Source organism: Emericellopsis cladophorae, assembly GCF_022114955.1.
Source record: "Emericellopsis cladophorae strain MUM 19.33 chromosome Unknown NODE_9_length_645218_cov_115_098568, whole genome shotgun sequence".
Lineage (NCBI taxonomy): Eukaryota > Fungi > Ascomycota > Sordariomycetes > Hypocreales > Bionectriaceae > Emericellopsis > Emericellopsis cladophorae.
Window position 1 is genome coordinate 186,606 of NW_026250934.1, and position 14,968 is coordinate 201,573.

At 55.6% G+C, this 14,968-nt stretch overlaps 5 protein-coding genes across 5 annotated transcripts; 3 read left to right on the top strand and 2 right to left on the bottom strand.

Annotated features, from left to right (window-relative positions):
* Positions 1-389: 389 nt before the first annotated feature.
* On the bottom strand, positions 390-1,268 carry J7T54_000625 (COP9 signalosome complex subunit 7; the record flags this gene model as incomplete). The annotated part of the gene is made up of 1 exon (XM_051504465.1): positions 390-1,268. One exon carries the CDS (start codon positions 1,266-1,268, stop codon positions 390-392), a length of 879 nt encoding a protein of 292 aa, XP_051363979.1.
* A 1,819-nt stretch (positions 1,269-3,087) lies between these two features.
* On the top strand, positions 3,088-6,734 carry J7T54_000626 (heavy metal translocating P-type ATPase; the record flags this gene model as incomplete). Its single annotated transcript, XM_051504466.1, has 2 exons — positions 3,088-3,203; positions 3,314-6,734. 2 exons carry the CDS (start codon positions 3,088-3,090, stop codon positions 6,732-6,734), a joined length of 3,537 nt encoding a protein of 1,178 aa, XP_051363980.1.
* Positions 6,735-7,123: 389 nt separating this feature from the next.
* On the bottom strand, positions 7,124-8,826 carry J7T54_000627 (uncharacterized protein; the record flags this gene model as incomplete). Its single annotated transcript, XM_051504467.1, has 2 exons — positions 7,124-8,680; positions 8,737-8,826. 2 exons carry the CDS (start codon positions 8,824-8,826, stop codon positions 7,124-7,126), a joined length of 1,647 nt encoding a protein of 548 aa, XP_051363981.1.
* Positions 8,827-11,520: 2,694 nt separating this feature from the next.
* J7T54_000628 (uncharacterized protein) lies at positions 11,521-12,870 on the top strand (the record flags this gene model as incomplete). Its single annotated transcript, XM_051504468.1, has 6 exons — positions 11,521-11,541; positions 11,608-11,929; positions 12,168-12,239; positions 12,319-12,340; positions 12,411-12,637; positions 12,758-12,870. 6 exons carry the CDS (start codon positions 11,521-11,523, stop codon positions 12,868-12,870), a joined length of 777 nt encoding a protein of 258 aa, XP_051363982.1.
* Positions 12,871-13,166: 296 nt separating this feature from the next.
* J7T54_000629 (sugar phosphate/phosphate translocator-like protein) lies at positions 13,167-14,375 on the top strand (the record flags this gene model as incomplete). The annotated part of the gene is made up of 3 exons (XM_051504469.1): positions 13,167-13,403; positions 13,460-13,858; positions 13,911-14,375. 3 exons carry the CDS (start codon positions 13,167-13,169, stop codon positions 14,373-14,375), a joined length of 1,101 nt encoding a protein of 366 aa, XP_051363983.1.
* Between the last annotated feature and the right edge of the window lie 593 nt (positions 14,376-14,968).

Below are 14,968 nucleotides of genomic sequence, written 5' to 3' on the forward strand. Positions count from 1 at the left end.
CTGCGGGCTCTGCGAGCCACCAACTTGACGACTTGACGACACATTCAAAATTTTCCTCGCGCTCCATGGGGATGGTCCCCGATCTTCAATTTGTTTTCTACGCTGGCCAGGCGCCATCTCGTTCGGCGTCGGGGTATCTTTTGTGCTCTTTTACCATGTACATCATCTTTCTACGTATCGCTCAAGGGGCTTTGCGTCTTGGCGTTTGCGACTCCCTTTAAGCGCACCTTACTTTAAGTTGTGAGATCATCTAGATAGCGAAAAAGGGATGTAAACAGGGTGCTCTAGCAACCCCTTGAGTCATTATCATCTACGCTATCTTCATGTGCACCATGGGTCTCCGAACTTGGTGTGCGTCTCGCCATTGCATCTTCCTTTTTGGCGCAGTTTCACCATTTCCGTTTGCTTCGTCGCGTCTGCTGATCGTCCGGCCCCGATGGCTCGTCCATCTCCATCAGCTCCCCCCCTTGCGACTCTCGTTGTTGCCAATTCTTGGGTCTGATAAAAGCGTCCTGTGTCCTGTTGATAGACAGGTCCTTCTCGTCAACTTCGCTGATTGCCTTGTCCAGCTTGGCCTTGACCTTCTTCTCCTCGGCGTTGCGCGCGGCAGCCTGCTGTCGGATCTGTGTGATCTGCGCCTCCAAGCCGCCGAGGGTCGTCGTGCACCGCTCAGACCAGACCTTGAGGGTGGCGGCCAATTCCGGCACCGCGTTTGGGGCGAGATCGCGGAGGGGCGCGATGCTGGTGACTTGCACTGTCTGTCGTGCCGGATCCAAGGTGCCGTTGATCAGGCCCGCGTAGATTGCCGTAATGACGAGCTCCTCCACCTCGCGGTGCGAGTCGAGACCCAATTTCTGCTGCAAAACCCCGTATGCCAAGTTGTCCCGGTTCCTGGCCAGCGATAGCAACGACAGCTGTCGTAGTTTCACGGTCTGAGTGTCTGACAGGGGCGGCAGCCCTGGTGTGGAGGTGTACGACTCATACGTGCCGTGTGAGAACATCCGCAGCAGAGCGTGCGCAGCCTGCGCATCGGCATCGGGTGACGAGGCGAGTGAGGCGATGGGTTGTGTCTGGAGGAGCTCGGCGAAGAGGAAGGTGTTTGGGGCGGAGGTCGCTTGCCGGATGAGGTCGATGGCGGCGCGTGGAGACGTAGCTGATGTCGAGAGAGCTAGATAGGGCTGTGATACTTGGTGAGTGATGAGGCAGAAAGTGAGCATGAGGCAGGGCTTGGGTACCTCGAGGGCGTTGAGGGCCTTGGTCTGCTCCATGGTGAAGCGAGCCGCGATGGGCGGCAGGCGGCAGGAGCCAGTAGCCAGTGACGGAGACTGTAGGTGGATGGAGGTTCAATAATACAAGTCTTAGAGATGATGAGAATTCGACGGACGCGATTCAAGATCACAGAACAAAGAAAGTGATGCAATGTATGGCGATGGATCGCCAACGTCAGACTGGGAGGCTTGGAGCTCGGTGAAGCTAGCTGTACGGTCGTCAGGCTGCAGGTGGTGACGCGGGGTGGGTGGTTGGCGTGTCGAGGGGCAGAATTCGGGGTACCGCAGTCACGTCGGTCTAGCCTGCCCCAGCCAACTCACACGAGCGACTGGAAGTCTTACTCTGGTTTCACTCGCAACGTCTCAGCACAAGTGCAATGGCAACGGCCGTTTTGATTGATTATAAGAACAGACCCAAATTAGGTCATTATTGCGAAGTCACAGAAAACTACGACGCTCGTGCAAAGTGCAGTGAGTGCACATGTCCAGGCTCAGGCCAGCGATTGGTGATGGAGGATGTTCGAAGTGTAGGCGTGATTAATATTCGACAGGTTGCTTAGGTGCCATTTTGATCTTATGATTTAGCTTGCACAGTCCGACAAAGACCACAAAAATCAGTGGTCTTGGCCAGGTATTGCCTGGCCGTTATGTCAAACAGACCCCAGCAGTTTCATAATCTCGAAACAACAGGGCGTCGCAGGTAAGTGATTCACGATGACCGCCGTCGTTTGGGAGAGCAGCCGCTTGAGATAGTGGTGGTGATTCATGACAAAGCCACGAATTTAGAAGCTTTGTATGCGAAGCTGACCATTCTCATTTTTTTTTAAGGCTGCTGATCACTCATACGAAGCAGAAACAACACCTTGGCTTTATGTGAAAGCCTCATTAGCTGCCTATTCAGGAAGGCGGTTCAGAGAACTCCGCCCTTGGGCGAGCCAAGCACATTCCTATTGCCTAAGCAATCTAAAAGCCGGTCGTTATCGGCACCTTTGCAGGGTCTCGAATTATTGTAGCATCTGGTCATGCTTATCCTGCATATTCGCAGCCATTCTGGATGCTCTGTGTGGCTGTCGACTTGTTCAGTAGGTCAGGCAGAACAGAACACCAAGAATACCGAGCACAGCAGTTTCCTTCCGCTTTAGTCGCCCAGGATAATAGGCCAGCCTGGATTGGCAGTGCAACTTTACACACGGACATGGTACGGGCACGATGATTACCTAGGGACCAACGGTGCGTATATTTATAATAATCAGCCACAAAAACCGCAGGTTCCAGGGGGGAAGGCGGGATCAACAGTGGGGAAGCCGCGACTGCTGAGCGCCTGGGCAATCTGCTTGATTCGGCAGGAGCACCGCCTCTCCGTCGACGATGACCCCCCAGCGGCCAACCCTTCCGATACGTTGTACGAACGGAAACGTATAGTGTAAAACCTCCTGCATCTGGTTTGGCCAGTTATTTTTGCCTCCAGTCGCCTCCGATCCTCTCCAGTCTTCTCCTCCTCCTTTGTCTCCTTATTGCATAGCGAAGCAGCTGGTTTGCGCATACTTCTTATTTTTTGTTGCCTCCGCCTTGTCACAGTGTTTGGCGCCGCGCAATTTCCCCAGCGCCAACCAAATAAGTATTCGTCCGCCACGCGACGGCTGCCACGAGGTGCGATACTTGGGACCCTGCAAACTTAATTCGACACGATATACCGAGCGATATGCGAATAAGGCCACACGATCAGTGACAGGAGGGACCAGAGCACGAGAAAGTATAGTCGTCGCATCACTATCTTGGGGAGGGCCCTTGAGCTGCAAGGGCACCAACTAGCATTCCGATGGCTCCAAAATATATTGCAGTGCCCTCTGGCGACAATGGCACGAGCCAAAACGGACCTCCTTCGCCGCGAGCGGCGCACATGGCCACAACTACGCTGCGCGTGGAGGGCATGACGTGAGTACTCCATGGCCGATACGTACGCGGCCGACGGTTCCGAGTCTTCAGTCCTCGGCTGTCGCAGCTGCAAATGAGCATTTCAAAAATCTAACATGTGTGATTTATAGGTGCGGATCTTGCACATCGGCTGTTGAAGCAGGCTTCAAAGGTGTCGATGGAGTGGGCAATGTGTCTGTGAGCTTGGTCATGGAGCGCGCGGTCATTATGCATGATCCCGAAGCCATATCCGCCGATGCCATTCGCGAGATCATTGACGATCGGGGGTTCGACGCTCACGTGCTGTCGACTGATATACAGAGTTCTACACCCGCTCGAGACGCAGAGCGTCGCAAAGACAATGACGACCAGGCACTGGCCACGACGACTGTGGGCATCGAGGGGATGACCTGCGGAGCTTGCACTTCGGCCGTGGAGGGCGGCTTCAAAGGGGTTCCGGGCATGAAGCACTTCAGCATATCGCTTCTGTCAGAACGCGCCGTCATTGAGCATGACCCGAGTATTCTGACGCCAGCGCAGATTGTTGAGATTATCGACGACAGGGGGTTTGACGCGACGCTCATCGATACTGTCCTGGAAAACCCACTGGCACCGACAAACGACAAGGGCCCGGCGGAACCTGTGGACGACATTGCAACGACGACTGTGGCCATTGAAGGAATGACATGCGGTGCATGCACTTCAGCCGTCGAGGGCGGCTTTACCGGTGTGGATGGCGTGTTGCGGTTCAACATCAGTCTCCTGGCAGAGCGCGCCGTCATTACTCACGACGTTAGCAAAATCACAGCGGCGCAGATTGCGGAAATCATCGAAGACCGCGGATTCGATGCCGAGGTTGTATCCTCGCCATCCGACGCTGCCCTCCAAGGAGTATCCTCAGCAAACGCACAGTTCAAGGTCTATGGTTGCCCCGATGCAGCGGCCGCGACAGCTTTGGAGGAGGTCCTCAGGGCACTGCCGGGCGTCAGCGCAGCGTCCCTGAGCTTGGCCACCGATCGCTTGACGGTCTCCCATAATCCTGGCAAGATCGGACTGAGAGGGATCGTGGAGGCCGTGGAGGCGCGAGGCATGAACGCCCTGGTTGCGGACAGCCAGGATAATAGCGCGCAACTCGAGTCACTGGCAAAGACTCGCGAGATCAACGAGTGGCGAACAGCTTTCAGGATATCCGCGGCCTTTGCCGTTCCGGTCTTCCTCATTGGCATGATCCTACCCATGTGCTTCGCCGCCGCCGACTTTGGTGGTTTCGAGCTTATCCGGGGTCTCTTCCTTGGGGATCTCGTCTGCTTGATTCTCACGCTTCCCGTTCAGTTTGGAATTGGAAAGAGGTTCTACGTCTCCGCGTACAAGTCGTTGAAGCACGGTTCACCCACTATGGATGTTCTTGTGATCCTGGGTACCTCGTGTGCCTTCTTCTTCAGCGTGTTTTCCATGGTGGTGTCCGTCACCGCGCCGCCTTACACGAGGCCGCACACGATTTTCGACACCAGCACCATGCTGATCACATTTATTACCTTGAGTCGCTATCTTGAGAACTCAGCCAAGGGGCAGACCTCCAAGGCCCTTTCCCGCCTCATGTCACTCGCGCCGTCCATGGCCACAATCTATGTCGACCCCATCGCTGTCGAGAAGGCAGCCGAGGCTTGGGCCGAGGGATCCAAGGAGCAAAGCGATGGCAGCAAGAGTGCAGGTGAAGGTTCAGGAGGCTCTGCATACGAAGAAAAGACCATTCCCACGGAGCTGTTGCAGGTCGGTGACATTGTACTCATCAAGCCTGGTGACAAATTTCCGGCTGACGGTACACTTGTACGCGGCACGACGTATGCAGACGAAAGCATGGTCACGGGCGAGGCCATGCCGGTACAGAAGCGCGTGGGTGACAATGTCGTCGGCGGAACAGTCAACGGCGAGGGTCGCGTTGATTTTAGAGTCACCCGCGCTGGTAGAGACACGCAGCTCAGCCAGATTGTCAGGCTGGTGCAGAACGCGCAGACAACGCGGGCACCCATCCAACAGCTGGCGGACACACTCGCCGGGTACTTTGTGCCTACGATTCTCATCCTCGGTCTCATCACGTTCCTCGGCTGGATGATCCTCAGCCACGTTTTGTCTAACCCTCCCCATATCTTCCTCGAAGACGCTAGCGGCGGGAAGATCATGGTGTGTGTGAAGCTTTGCATTTCGGTCATTGTGTTCGCGTGCCCGTGTGCCCTTGGCTTGGCCACGCCCACTGCCGTCATGGTAGGCACCGGTGTTGGTGCCGAGAACGGGATACTCATCAAGGGCGGCGCGGCCCTGGAACGAACGACCAAAGTCACCCAGGTCGTCCTTGACAAGACGGGTACAATTACGCACGGCAAGATGAGCGTGGCCAAGGCTGAGATCGACCCAACTTGGACCGACAACAAGTGGCGCCGGAAGCTGTGGTGGTCGCTCATTGGCCTGACAGAGATGGGCAGTGAGCATCCTGTCGGCCGTGCCATCCTGACGGCTGCTAAGCATGAGCTTGACGTCGACGTCGACGGTACCATTGAGGGCAGCATTGGCGACTTCAAGGCTGCTGTGGGCCGCGGTGTGGACGCCCTGATTGAGCCTGCTTGCTCCGCGGAAAGACAACGCTACCGAGTGCTTGCCGGCAATGTACGCTTCCTCACGGAAAACCATGTGGATATCCCACAAGATGCCATTGAGGCTTCCGAACAGCTGAATGCATCAGCCGGCAAAGCCCGCAGCAAGTCGCCCACCGCTGGCACGACCAACATCTTTGTCGCGATCAACGGTACCTATGCCGGGCATCTCTGCCTGGCCGACACCATCAAGGACGGTGCCGCTGCTGCCATCTCTGTGCTGCACCGGATGAAGATCAAGACAGCCATCGTCACTGGTGACCAGCAGTCGACTGCAGTCGCCGTGGCCGCCGCGGTCGGGATCCCCGCTGAGCACGTCTACGCCGGCGTGAGCCCCGACCAGAAGCAGGCCATCATCAAGCAGATCCAGGCGCAGGGCGAGATTGTGGCCATGGTTGGCGATGGCATCAACGACTCCCCGGCCCTCGCCACGGCCGACATTGGCATCGCCATGGCGTCCGGCACCGACGTGGCCATGGAGGCGGCCGACCTCGTGCTGATGCGGCCCACGGAACTCATGGACATACCCGCGGCGCTGCACCTCACGCGCTCCATCTTCCGACGCATCAAGCTCAACCTCGCCTGGGCCTGCATGTACAACGTGATTGGCCTGCCCATCGCCATGGGGTTCTTCCTGCCCCTGGGCCTGCACATGCACCCCATGCTGGCCGGTCTGGCCATGGCCTTCTCCAGCGTCAGCGTCGTCGTGTCAAGTTTGCTCCTCAAGTCCTGGCGGCGGCCCCGGTGGATGGACGAGGCTGAGGCCGCGCACAAGATGCCTGGTGGCAAGTTGCGATGGATGAGCGGTGCGGGCTTGATCGGGTGGGTGCGCGAGATGCTGGGCAGTCGCCGCGCCAAGGGGGAGGAGGGCTATGTGCCGCTGGAAAATGTCGATGCGGTCTAAGTCGTGGGTGTTTGATTTGTTTTATTTTATCGTCTGGATGTACTACTAGTGGATCTTGGGATTATCAGCCCCAGCTAGTTGAACTGTAAACTTTTGGCTCTTCTTTGTACGGCATTGGTTTCAAGTAGCGTGTGGCATAGTATATTCACGGATATCAACAAAGTTTTTGCTAGTAATATACTCTGATACTATGGAGGAAAGTGCCGCCAATTGGCAATAAAAGGGGTATTAGAATTTTGTCAGAAAGGAAAAGAAAGGAGAAAACGCTCAAGCCAATGTCCTGCCCCTTACGCCATCCCTCTTCTATCTGTACAGTAAGAATGTGCAATATTCCCCCATAAATTAACATGTCCCTGGCGCCGTCATTAGATTTTACCATAGCGTCCTCGTTAGGGTTTCTTCGACCGAGGCAACTCGCCCGCAAATAGCTGGTCGGTGTATTCAGAACAGAGTTCATGCCACGGGACAAAACTCGCCCCGTCAAGATCTGTCCACGCGCCGCCCAGCTCGTCGTCCATCTCGGTCTCGTCAGGGTAGACGCCCTTGGGCGCCCAGAGGCGCCCGTCGACCTTGTGGTAGGTGATCAGCTCCCCCTGCCGGAAGGCGTTGACGGTGGCCCTGATGAGGGAGTGGGCAAAGGGGTAGAACCACAGCTTGGTGTACTCGGACTCGACAAACTCCTTGGCGCCAGTGCAGTGCCACAGGGGGAAGATGTGCTTGGTCACAAAATTGACGCCGAGCCGGATGGAGCGGATCCAGTCGTTGCTGGACGCCCCCGGGTGCGCCTGGGGCACGGTGTCGTAGAGGCGCGTCAGGGCGGCGTAGACGTTGGCGGGCATGGAGATGTCAAAGGGGACGAAGCTGTCGCCCTCGTCGAACATGTCCCGCGTGACATTGGCGTTGAGGCCAGAAGTGCTGAACTCGAGATAGCCGAACCAGGGTTCGTTGCCGGCCTTGGTCTGGAACATGGCGGATTCGTAGTCGAGGGAGACGTGGCACTCGGTCTCCTGGTCCTCATGGAACTTGTCCGGGATGATGCGGTCGTCAGGGCCGCCGGCGACGGGCTCCCCTTCATTCACGGCCAGGGATCGGTAGTACTCTTGGCGTCCCCAGATGTTGGCGACGTAGTACTGGTCAGACTCTCGAAACTCGTACTCCTCGTCATATGTGTCTTTGATCTCGTCCAGGGTTGCCCGCATGAGCTTGCGCAGGTCGTCGATCCGGGCGATGACGGTGCCCGAGTTGAGCCAGCGCGGGTCGTTAAAGGCCATGTCGCCGTTACCCTCTTTGGGGCCAAAGGCGTCCGGCGCAAGGGGCGACGCGGGCACAGCCCAGCAACGGCTCGCGCGCGGGTCGGTCGGCCAGCAGATCTTGTCGGGGCCCCAGAAGACGCTCTGGCGCATCCCCCGGGCGTGCAGCTCCTTGACGGTCAAGCCGAAGCGGTCGGCCAGATGGGCGTCGGACTTTTGGGCCACCTCAAAGTACCTCTCAATCATGATCGCGGGGGGCAGCTGCAGGAGAACGTCGTAGCCGTCGACGATGATGGCCAGGTCCTCGTCGTCGGCAGCGTCGAGTGCGTCCAGGTAGCGCATGATGGCACGGAGCTTGGCCAGGTGTGTCTTCTTGGCATCCCACTCGCCCTGGCCATGGAAGCCAAGGAGTGCGGGCACGGGGTAGCGGTTGGCGGCCGACGAGGCTAGGTTGTAGCACAAGTGCAGGTTGGGCTGGCTGGCGGGGATCAAGTAGTGAAGCCTCGAGATTTTGCCCTCAGGGGGTGCAGGGACTGAGACAGCGGGGTTGGTCACAGATGTAGAAGTTGTCTTGGCCGTCGTGATGGACGCAACTGTGGTTTCACCATCCGCGACTTTTGTAGGGACCAAGTTGACCGCCTCGGGGGGATCGAATCCTGCTTTGTGGTGAATGTAGCCGAGGAGTGAGCTCTGATCCTGCAATGTCGATTGTCAGCTCCACGCGCGACGGAACAGGAGAATGGGCTACTCACCCCGGATAAGATCGGGACCAGGTAGATGATGGAGATGCAGGTGAACATAAACACCGCCGCGATGGCGAGGTTTCGTTGGAAAGCGGCCATGGCCTCGAAAGAGTGAGAAAAGAAAAGGAGCGTCTGATCGGCCGAGTTGCTTCGCAGGAAAAATAGCCCAGTAAGTCAGTCTGCCTTTGACAGACGCAGGAGGCGTCTGAGAGCGAGCGCAGAGGCGCCGACAGTGCGGGCTCGACGAGAAGCACAGACTGCCGGGCGTGGGCAGAGAGACGGTGGGAGAAGTGCTAGTTAGGAATAAGGACTGGATGTGACGAAAACTCGTCGACACGCTCGAGAGTCGGTCAAGTCTCGGGTGAGAAGAGGAGGGCTGGCTTCTGGGAAGTTGCGCACAACAGTAACTTCGAAGCTTCGAGGCTTCAGCCGTCACAGATCAATCCCTGTCCGGGATGAGATGCCCGAAGAGCTTGGCCGCCCAGGCTGAGGCTGACAGATAAGAGTCAGGCACATATTGATGGATCCTACGGAGGACTTAGCACGATGCGGGCCGTGATGAGTGATTAGTTAGAGTTGGTTGGGGAGGGAAGCACCCCGTCAGTTAGCACTACCTACGTACCTTACATACCCAGGGTAGCAGGAAGTCGAGGAATATTACAACTTTAATAAACGCGCCGGGCCCAATTAAGGTATTGCTGCAATCGAGTCTTCTCTTTGAGCATCTCCTGCAGTTCATCGCTACAGTCGGCTCCCACGGAGAGAGACCATTCATGTCGCCTGCAGGTGAGGAGATTGCAGCGTGCACAGGGCTGGCTGGCTAAGGTAGGCTAGGCTCTAGCCGCGAAGAATTGGACGGCGACCCCAGCCTAATCATGTACTGTACGTACTGCCCTGCAACGGTGCAACCATCCAGGTCCCCTTTGTGACGATTCGGCATCCTCCATGATTAGCGTCTAGCGAGAAGGTAAAGGGGGGCGCAATACGAGCGGATCTCCTGGTGGCGTGCACTTTTATTTTTATTGACAGACAGACAGACAGACAACGCGCTGCGTCCGTGGTTGCTTCGTATCGCTTGCCCACGAGGAACGAAGGGAGGTGCCCCCTATCATGTTCAGGGCTTCACAGACATTCTGTCTTCCTCACTCCATAAGTACGGATACAAGCAAGGCGGTCGTACCAAAAGTAAATGGGGAACTTGAGGCTTGGGCTTCCACTCTTGGCGACATACTGCGCTCCACTCAGATATTGCCGCTGGCCCGCTGCTTTTAACTTGAACGGAACAATCAAGCGCAGCTCAGCCACACGTGTCACGTAAGGACCCGTACAATGATCCCGAGACGACTTGTTGGCCATGCTCATTTCATTCGTCACTTGTTAATAGCTGCGCTGGCCACGGTTACAGCCTCATCTTGAGACTCTCACTTGAACAGTGGTCGACCGACATGTCATGTCTTGCGCATTGTCCCATCAATGGCCGCGGTCATGCGTATCTCTGCTCAGACTCTCCGTTCCTTCAGGGGATAAATCACTGCATCTGTTACGCACGCAAAATCATCTTCAGCTTCCGTCGACGATGAAGTGTAGACCACGTCGGGCGAGGCATGCATCGTTCCAGCAGCTGTACGGAGTTCTGCATTAGATATATCCGTACGTATACTATCCGTACTATGGCACACAACCAATGTCCCGCTGGCGGGCGAACCCAATTCCCGGGCGCTAGACCACATTGTATGAATAACTCGTTCACGTTAAAGTCGCGAGCGGCGCGGCGTACACTACTACCTTCGGCGACTTGACGTGGGTTCATGCGCTCTATTTGATGAAGAATTACTATTGAACATGTCGCGATCTGAATGCGCAGAAATGTGGGTGCGGAGAAATGTGGATATGTTCTCTACCTTAGTCTGTGAAGGGAATAATAAGTGAACGCAAAAAGTACGGATACCTACTGATAGTGTCAAAAGCCAAGAGTGCGTCGTCAGCTTCCCGTGGCGTAAATTCCGATGCCAAGACTAGTACACGTATGCACAGACGATCAATACAGTATTGACGGCCGTGTCGTACCGCAACCACCTTTTTTTTGCACCTCTGAAAGGTGATCGAGAAGTGATTACATTTGATGTCTGTACGTAGTTCAAGACCTGTTTGATGCTACGCAGGGCGACTCGGAGGAGCCAGCAAGGTATCTTGCCTACATCCTTCGGAATTAAGGTCTAGCGAGAAAGGAAACTTCCCAAGTCCGGGAGCAGACTCGTTTGCTACAGAGCCTACGTTACGTACTTCTCACTTGGCATTGGCTTGACACTGAGCCTCAAAGCTCGGCCTACTCTCAACTACATGTACGTAACTCAGCCTGCTTTTGTTCATTCCTCCACAGTCCAGGCGGAGAATGAAGACGCTTGACACGTATTGGGACAACAAGTGCCGGCAAGTATCTTGGCTGATGCTATCATGAGCCCAAACAAGCCACAAGCTTCCATACTCTTGGGAAAACCAAGGTAGTGTCATCGACAGCACGCGCGTTCAGTGCCGGTTGACGTCAGAAAGCCCAAACTCGTTCAGTGACCCTCTAGTATATTATAGTCTGTCCGGCACACTCCAGTCTCACATCTTTCCTCATACTCAAATCACTCCTCACCTCCTAATAAACGCCCTCAGCATAGCATTTCCGCCAGTTCTCTCTGACACCCAAAGACCGCGCCTTATACTGTAATGGGTTTGATTAAAGGTGGCGCTATGCGCCTTCTCGCCACTGGCCTTTACTTCGTTACATTCTGCGCTGCAGCTATCATGACTGGCGCCACAGCCTGGGTGAGTTGATGACATCCTCAAGACCCTGCCGTAAGTCGTAACTGGGCTGACATTGAAAACTGACAGTTCATTGTGAGCTTCCGTGGATCGAAGCGAGACTTTGCCATCATCGGCATCTCAGCCATCTCTCTGGCATATAGCTTTGTCGCCATGCTACTCACATGCTGTCTCGCTGGCATATCTTTTCTCTCACTCATTGGCGCCATTATCGACCTATTCCTCTTTGCTGCCATGATTGCTGTGGCAGTGTTGAATCGTGACGGTCGCTTCGGATGCCCTTCCGGCGCGGGAACCACTTGCAGACTCTATGTTGCGACCTTTGCCCTCGCCATCATTTCCCTCGTCGCCTACCTCATCAACGCTGGGGTTTCGTACATGATTCGTCGTGGTAAGAAGACCACCGGGAGCGCTCACCATGGCAAGGGCCGTTACTAGCCACCTCTGGGAAAAAACACTCGAATCAGCTCCCTGGATAGTTACTGAAATACTCAACTTGCGCGCTGTAACATTGGTAGCCCAGTGGACGGAAGAAATTCATATTATTTGGTCTCTCTTCTAAGTGCCTCCAGTCCTTAGCTGCTATTAGCTATAATCCTTATTTTGCGCACGGACCCGCAGCCTTATAGCAGTCAAGGAGATCATCGCGGCGATGCAAGCCAAGAGTCCTGTACGGAGTACTTCAAAGCCTCAGTTTGACGGTGAGTGCGGCTGACTGACGCGTGGCTGAGCGGTTTCGCCGCCCGGACCAAAGGCGGCAAAGGCGCTAACCCGAAACAGTACAACACCAAGCCATTCACGCGTACGTAGCTCCGTAGCAGTGCCAATGCGTCCTGAAGATTACTGACCCCGTATTGGCTCCGTATTTCCAGCAACAATGCAAGCAAGCCCAAGAAGCCAAGCCCTCGTTCCAGGGAAGGCGTCCTGGGCAACTCCACCGTGCTCTGCCCTTCCGCTGGTCGTGTGGCCTTCGCCAAGACAACTCCCCCTTGCGAAGCCCCCGACTCGCGCCGTAGAATCATCAGAATCCTGCCAGTCCAAAGGCTGGGCGTGTCTTGTCGCGCTTCGTCCAATCTCCGACCCGGTTTTCTGCTTACTGGTACGCACCGTACCGTACTTTCCACGCTCCCTATCGTCTTTGCCTATTCCGGTCCGTCATCTTCCCCTGCTCCCGGCCGGATTGACTGAACTTCTTTCTCCCGCCTCCTCCTTCGACCAGCGATCTCCGTCGTCCGTCTGCCTACTGCTCCTCCCTTGCTCTATCATCGCGACAACTTCTTCACTTCGGTCTCTACCTCGATTCCCTCGCCACCGACAGTCCTCAGCGTGTGACGAGAGGCCCTGACGTGTCTCGCTCCCCCACGTCTTGTTTCAATCTTGTTTTTTTTCCACTTGGTGTCGATATTTAGTACCGCCCTGCGCTTCCGCGCTTCCCTCGGATCCCATCTTCTCGCCTTTTTTATTTCAAGTAGCAAGCTCCTTCTGCGGCGCCGCCGAGCTCTCGCCAATTCGATTTCCGCCGACTGCATCGCACGATAGTCTGCTTTGCAAGGCCGGCCATTCCTCGAACGAACCCCTGATCGATCGATCACCCGAAGCCCTCACAACCCCTCGGCCCTCCCATCACCATGTCTCGCCGTGATTCGCAAGAGCCTGTGCGCTTGCTCACGCCCGAGGAGCAGGAGCGCGAGGGCAAGGTTGACGAGATGGATCTAGAGCAGGATGCTACCCGTGCCGACGGTCCCAAGGACAAGAACATCGACCACGAATACTCCGTCGCCAGCACTGTCAAGTTTGCCTGGCTCGGCACCTACTTCTTCTTCTCCCTGCTCTTGACCCTTTACAACAAACTCGTCCTGGGAATGGTACGTGTCGCTTGAGCCCGGTGCCCCGGTAGACTGATCGCTAACATGCTGTGCAGTTTCACTTCCCATGGCTCTTGACATTCTTGCATGCCACCTTTGCCAGCTTAGGAACATTTGCCATGTTGCAGATGGGCTACTTCAAGCTCTCGCGCCTGGGTCGCCGCGAAAACCTTGCCTTGGTCGCCTTTAGCGGGCTCTTCACCGCCAACATTGCCGTCTCCAACTTGTCGCTGGCGATGGTGTCTGTTCCCTTCTACCAGACTATGCGCATGCTGTGTCCCATCTTCACCATCCTCATCTACCGTGTCTGGTACAGCCGCTCATACAGCACCATGACGTATCTGTCTCTCATTCCCCTGATTGTCGGCGCCGCGATGACCACCGTGGGAGAAATGACATTTTCTGACGCCGGCTTCCTCCTCACCATTCTTGGTGTCATTCTGGCTGCTCTCAAGGTTTGTGCTACGTTCGCAGGTGCAACAAAGAAGTGACTAACGTATCCCACAGACCGTTGTCACCAACCGCTTCATGACGGGTTCTCTTGCCCTTCCCCCGGTCGAGTTCCTCATGCGCATGTCGCCCCTGGCGGCCCTCCAGGCCTTTGCTTGCGCCACCGCTACGGGCGAGGTCGGCGGGTTCTGGGAGCTTGTCAACTCGGGTGAACTGTCGCTGCCCCCAGCTTTCGCTTCCCTTACCGGCAACGGTTTCCTCGCCCTCCTCCTCAACATCTCTTCCTTCAACACCAACAAGCTTGCTGGTGCTCTCACCATGACCATCTGCGGTAACCTCAAGCAGTGCCTGACCGTCTTACTCGGCATCTTCCTCTTTGATGTCACCATCGGCTGGCTCAACGGTGCTGGCATGGCCGTCACCATGCTTGGTGCTGTCATCTACAGCAAGGCTGAGCTCGACAACAAGAAGAAGAAGGCACAAGAGACGGCTTACAAGCCTGTTGAGCAGAATGTCAGGTAACGGTTGACTTGGCGTGCTCTAAGTTGGACAACCGAAAAAAAAAAAAACTCTTCTCATATCCCACGATTTATATTAGTAGACGAGGCATTTCGCAATGGACTGCGGCAGGCATAGCGTTGCATGCGCATGATGGGGGGGGGCGCATCGCCAGCCACTGAAAGGGCTTTGGGAATTTGAGCCCTAGAAAAAAGGCAGCTTTGCTCAGGAATAACAATCCAGCGAATGTGGACATTTTGGAGCGATGCGGCCGATTCGAGGAGACGTCGCTCGAGGGGGTTCGGAATGGACAATGTTACGATCACGGAATCACGGCGTTTACGGACGATAAGGACACTACCACCCACGGGGAGGATGATCTCTTTTGCTTCCTCCCCAGATATCAAGCCATTTGTTCTTTTATACAACTAAAGAATTTACTTAATATAGCCTTTTCTAGGAGGAATGAACATGGGTGGGGCGGCAAACGAGCCGGACAGACGTTGAGACATTACATCCGTTACATAAGTCTAGTGCAACGCAGATAACGATGTTTGAACCATTCCATGCTTAGTATCGTACTTGACTCGGAGCGGATTGAAGCAGCTGTGAGCCCT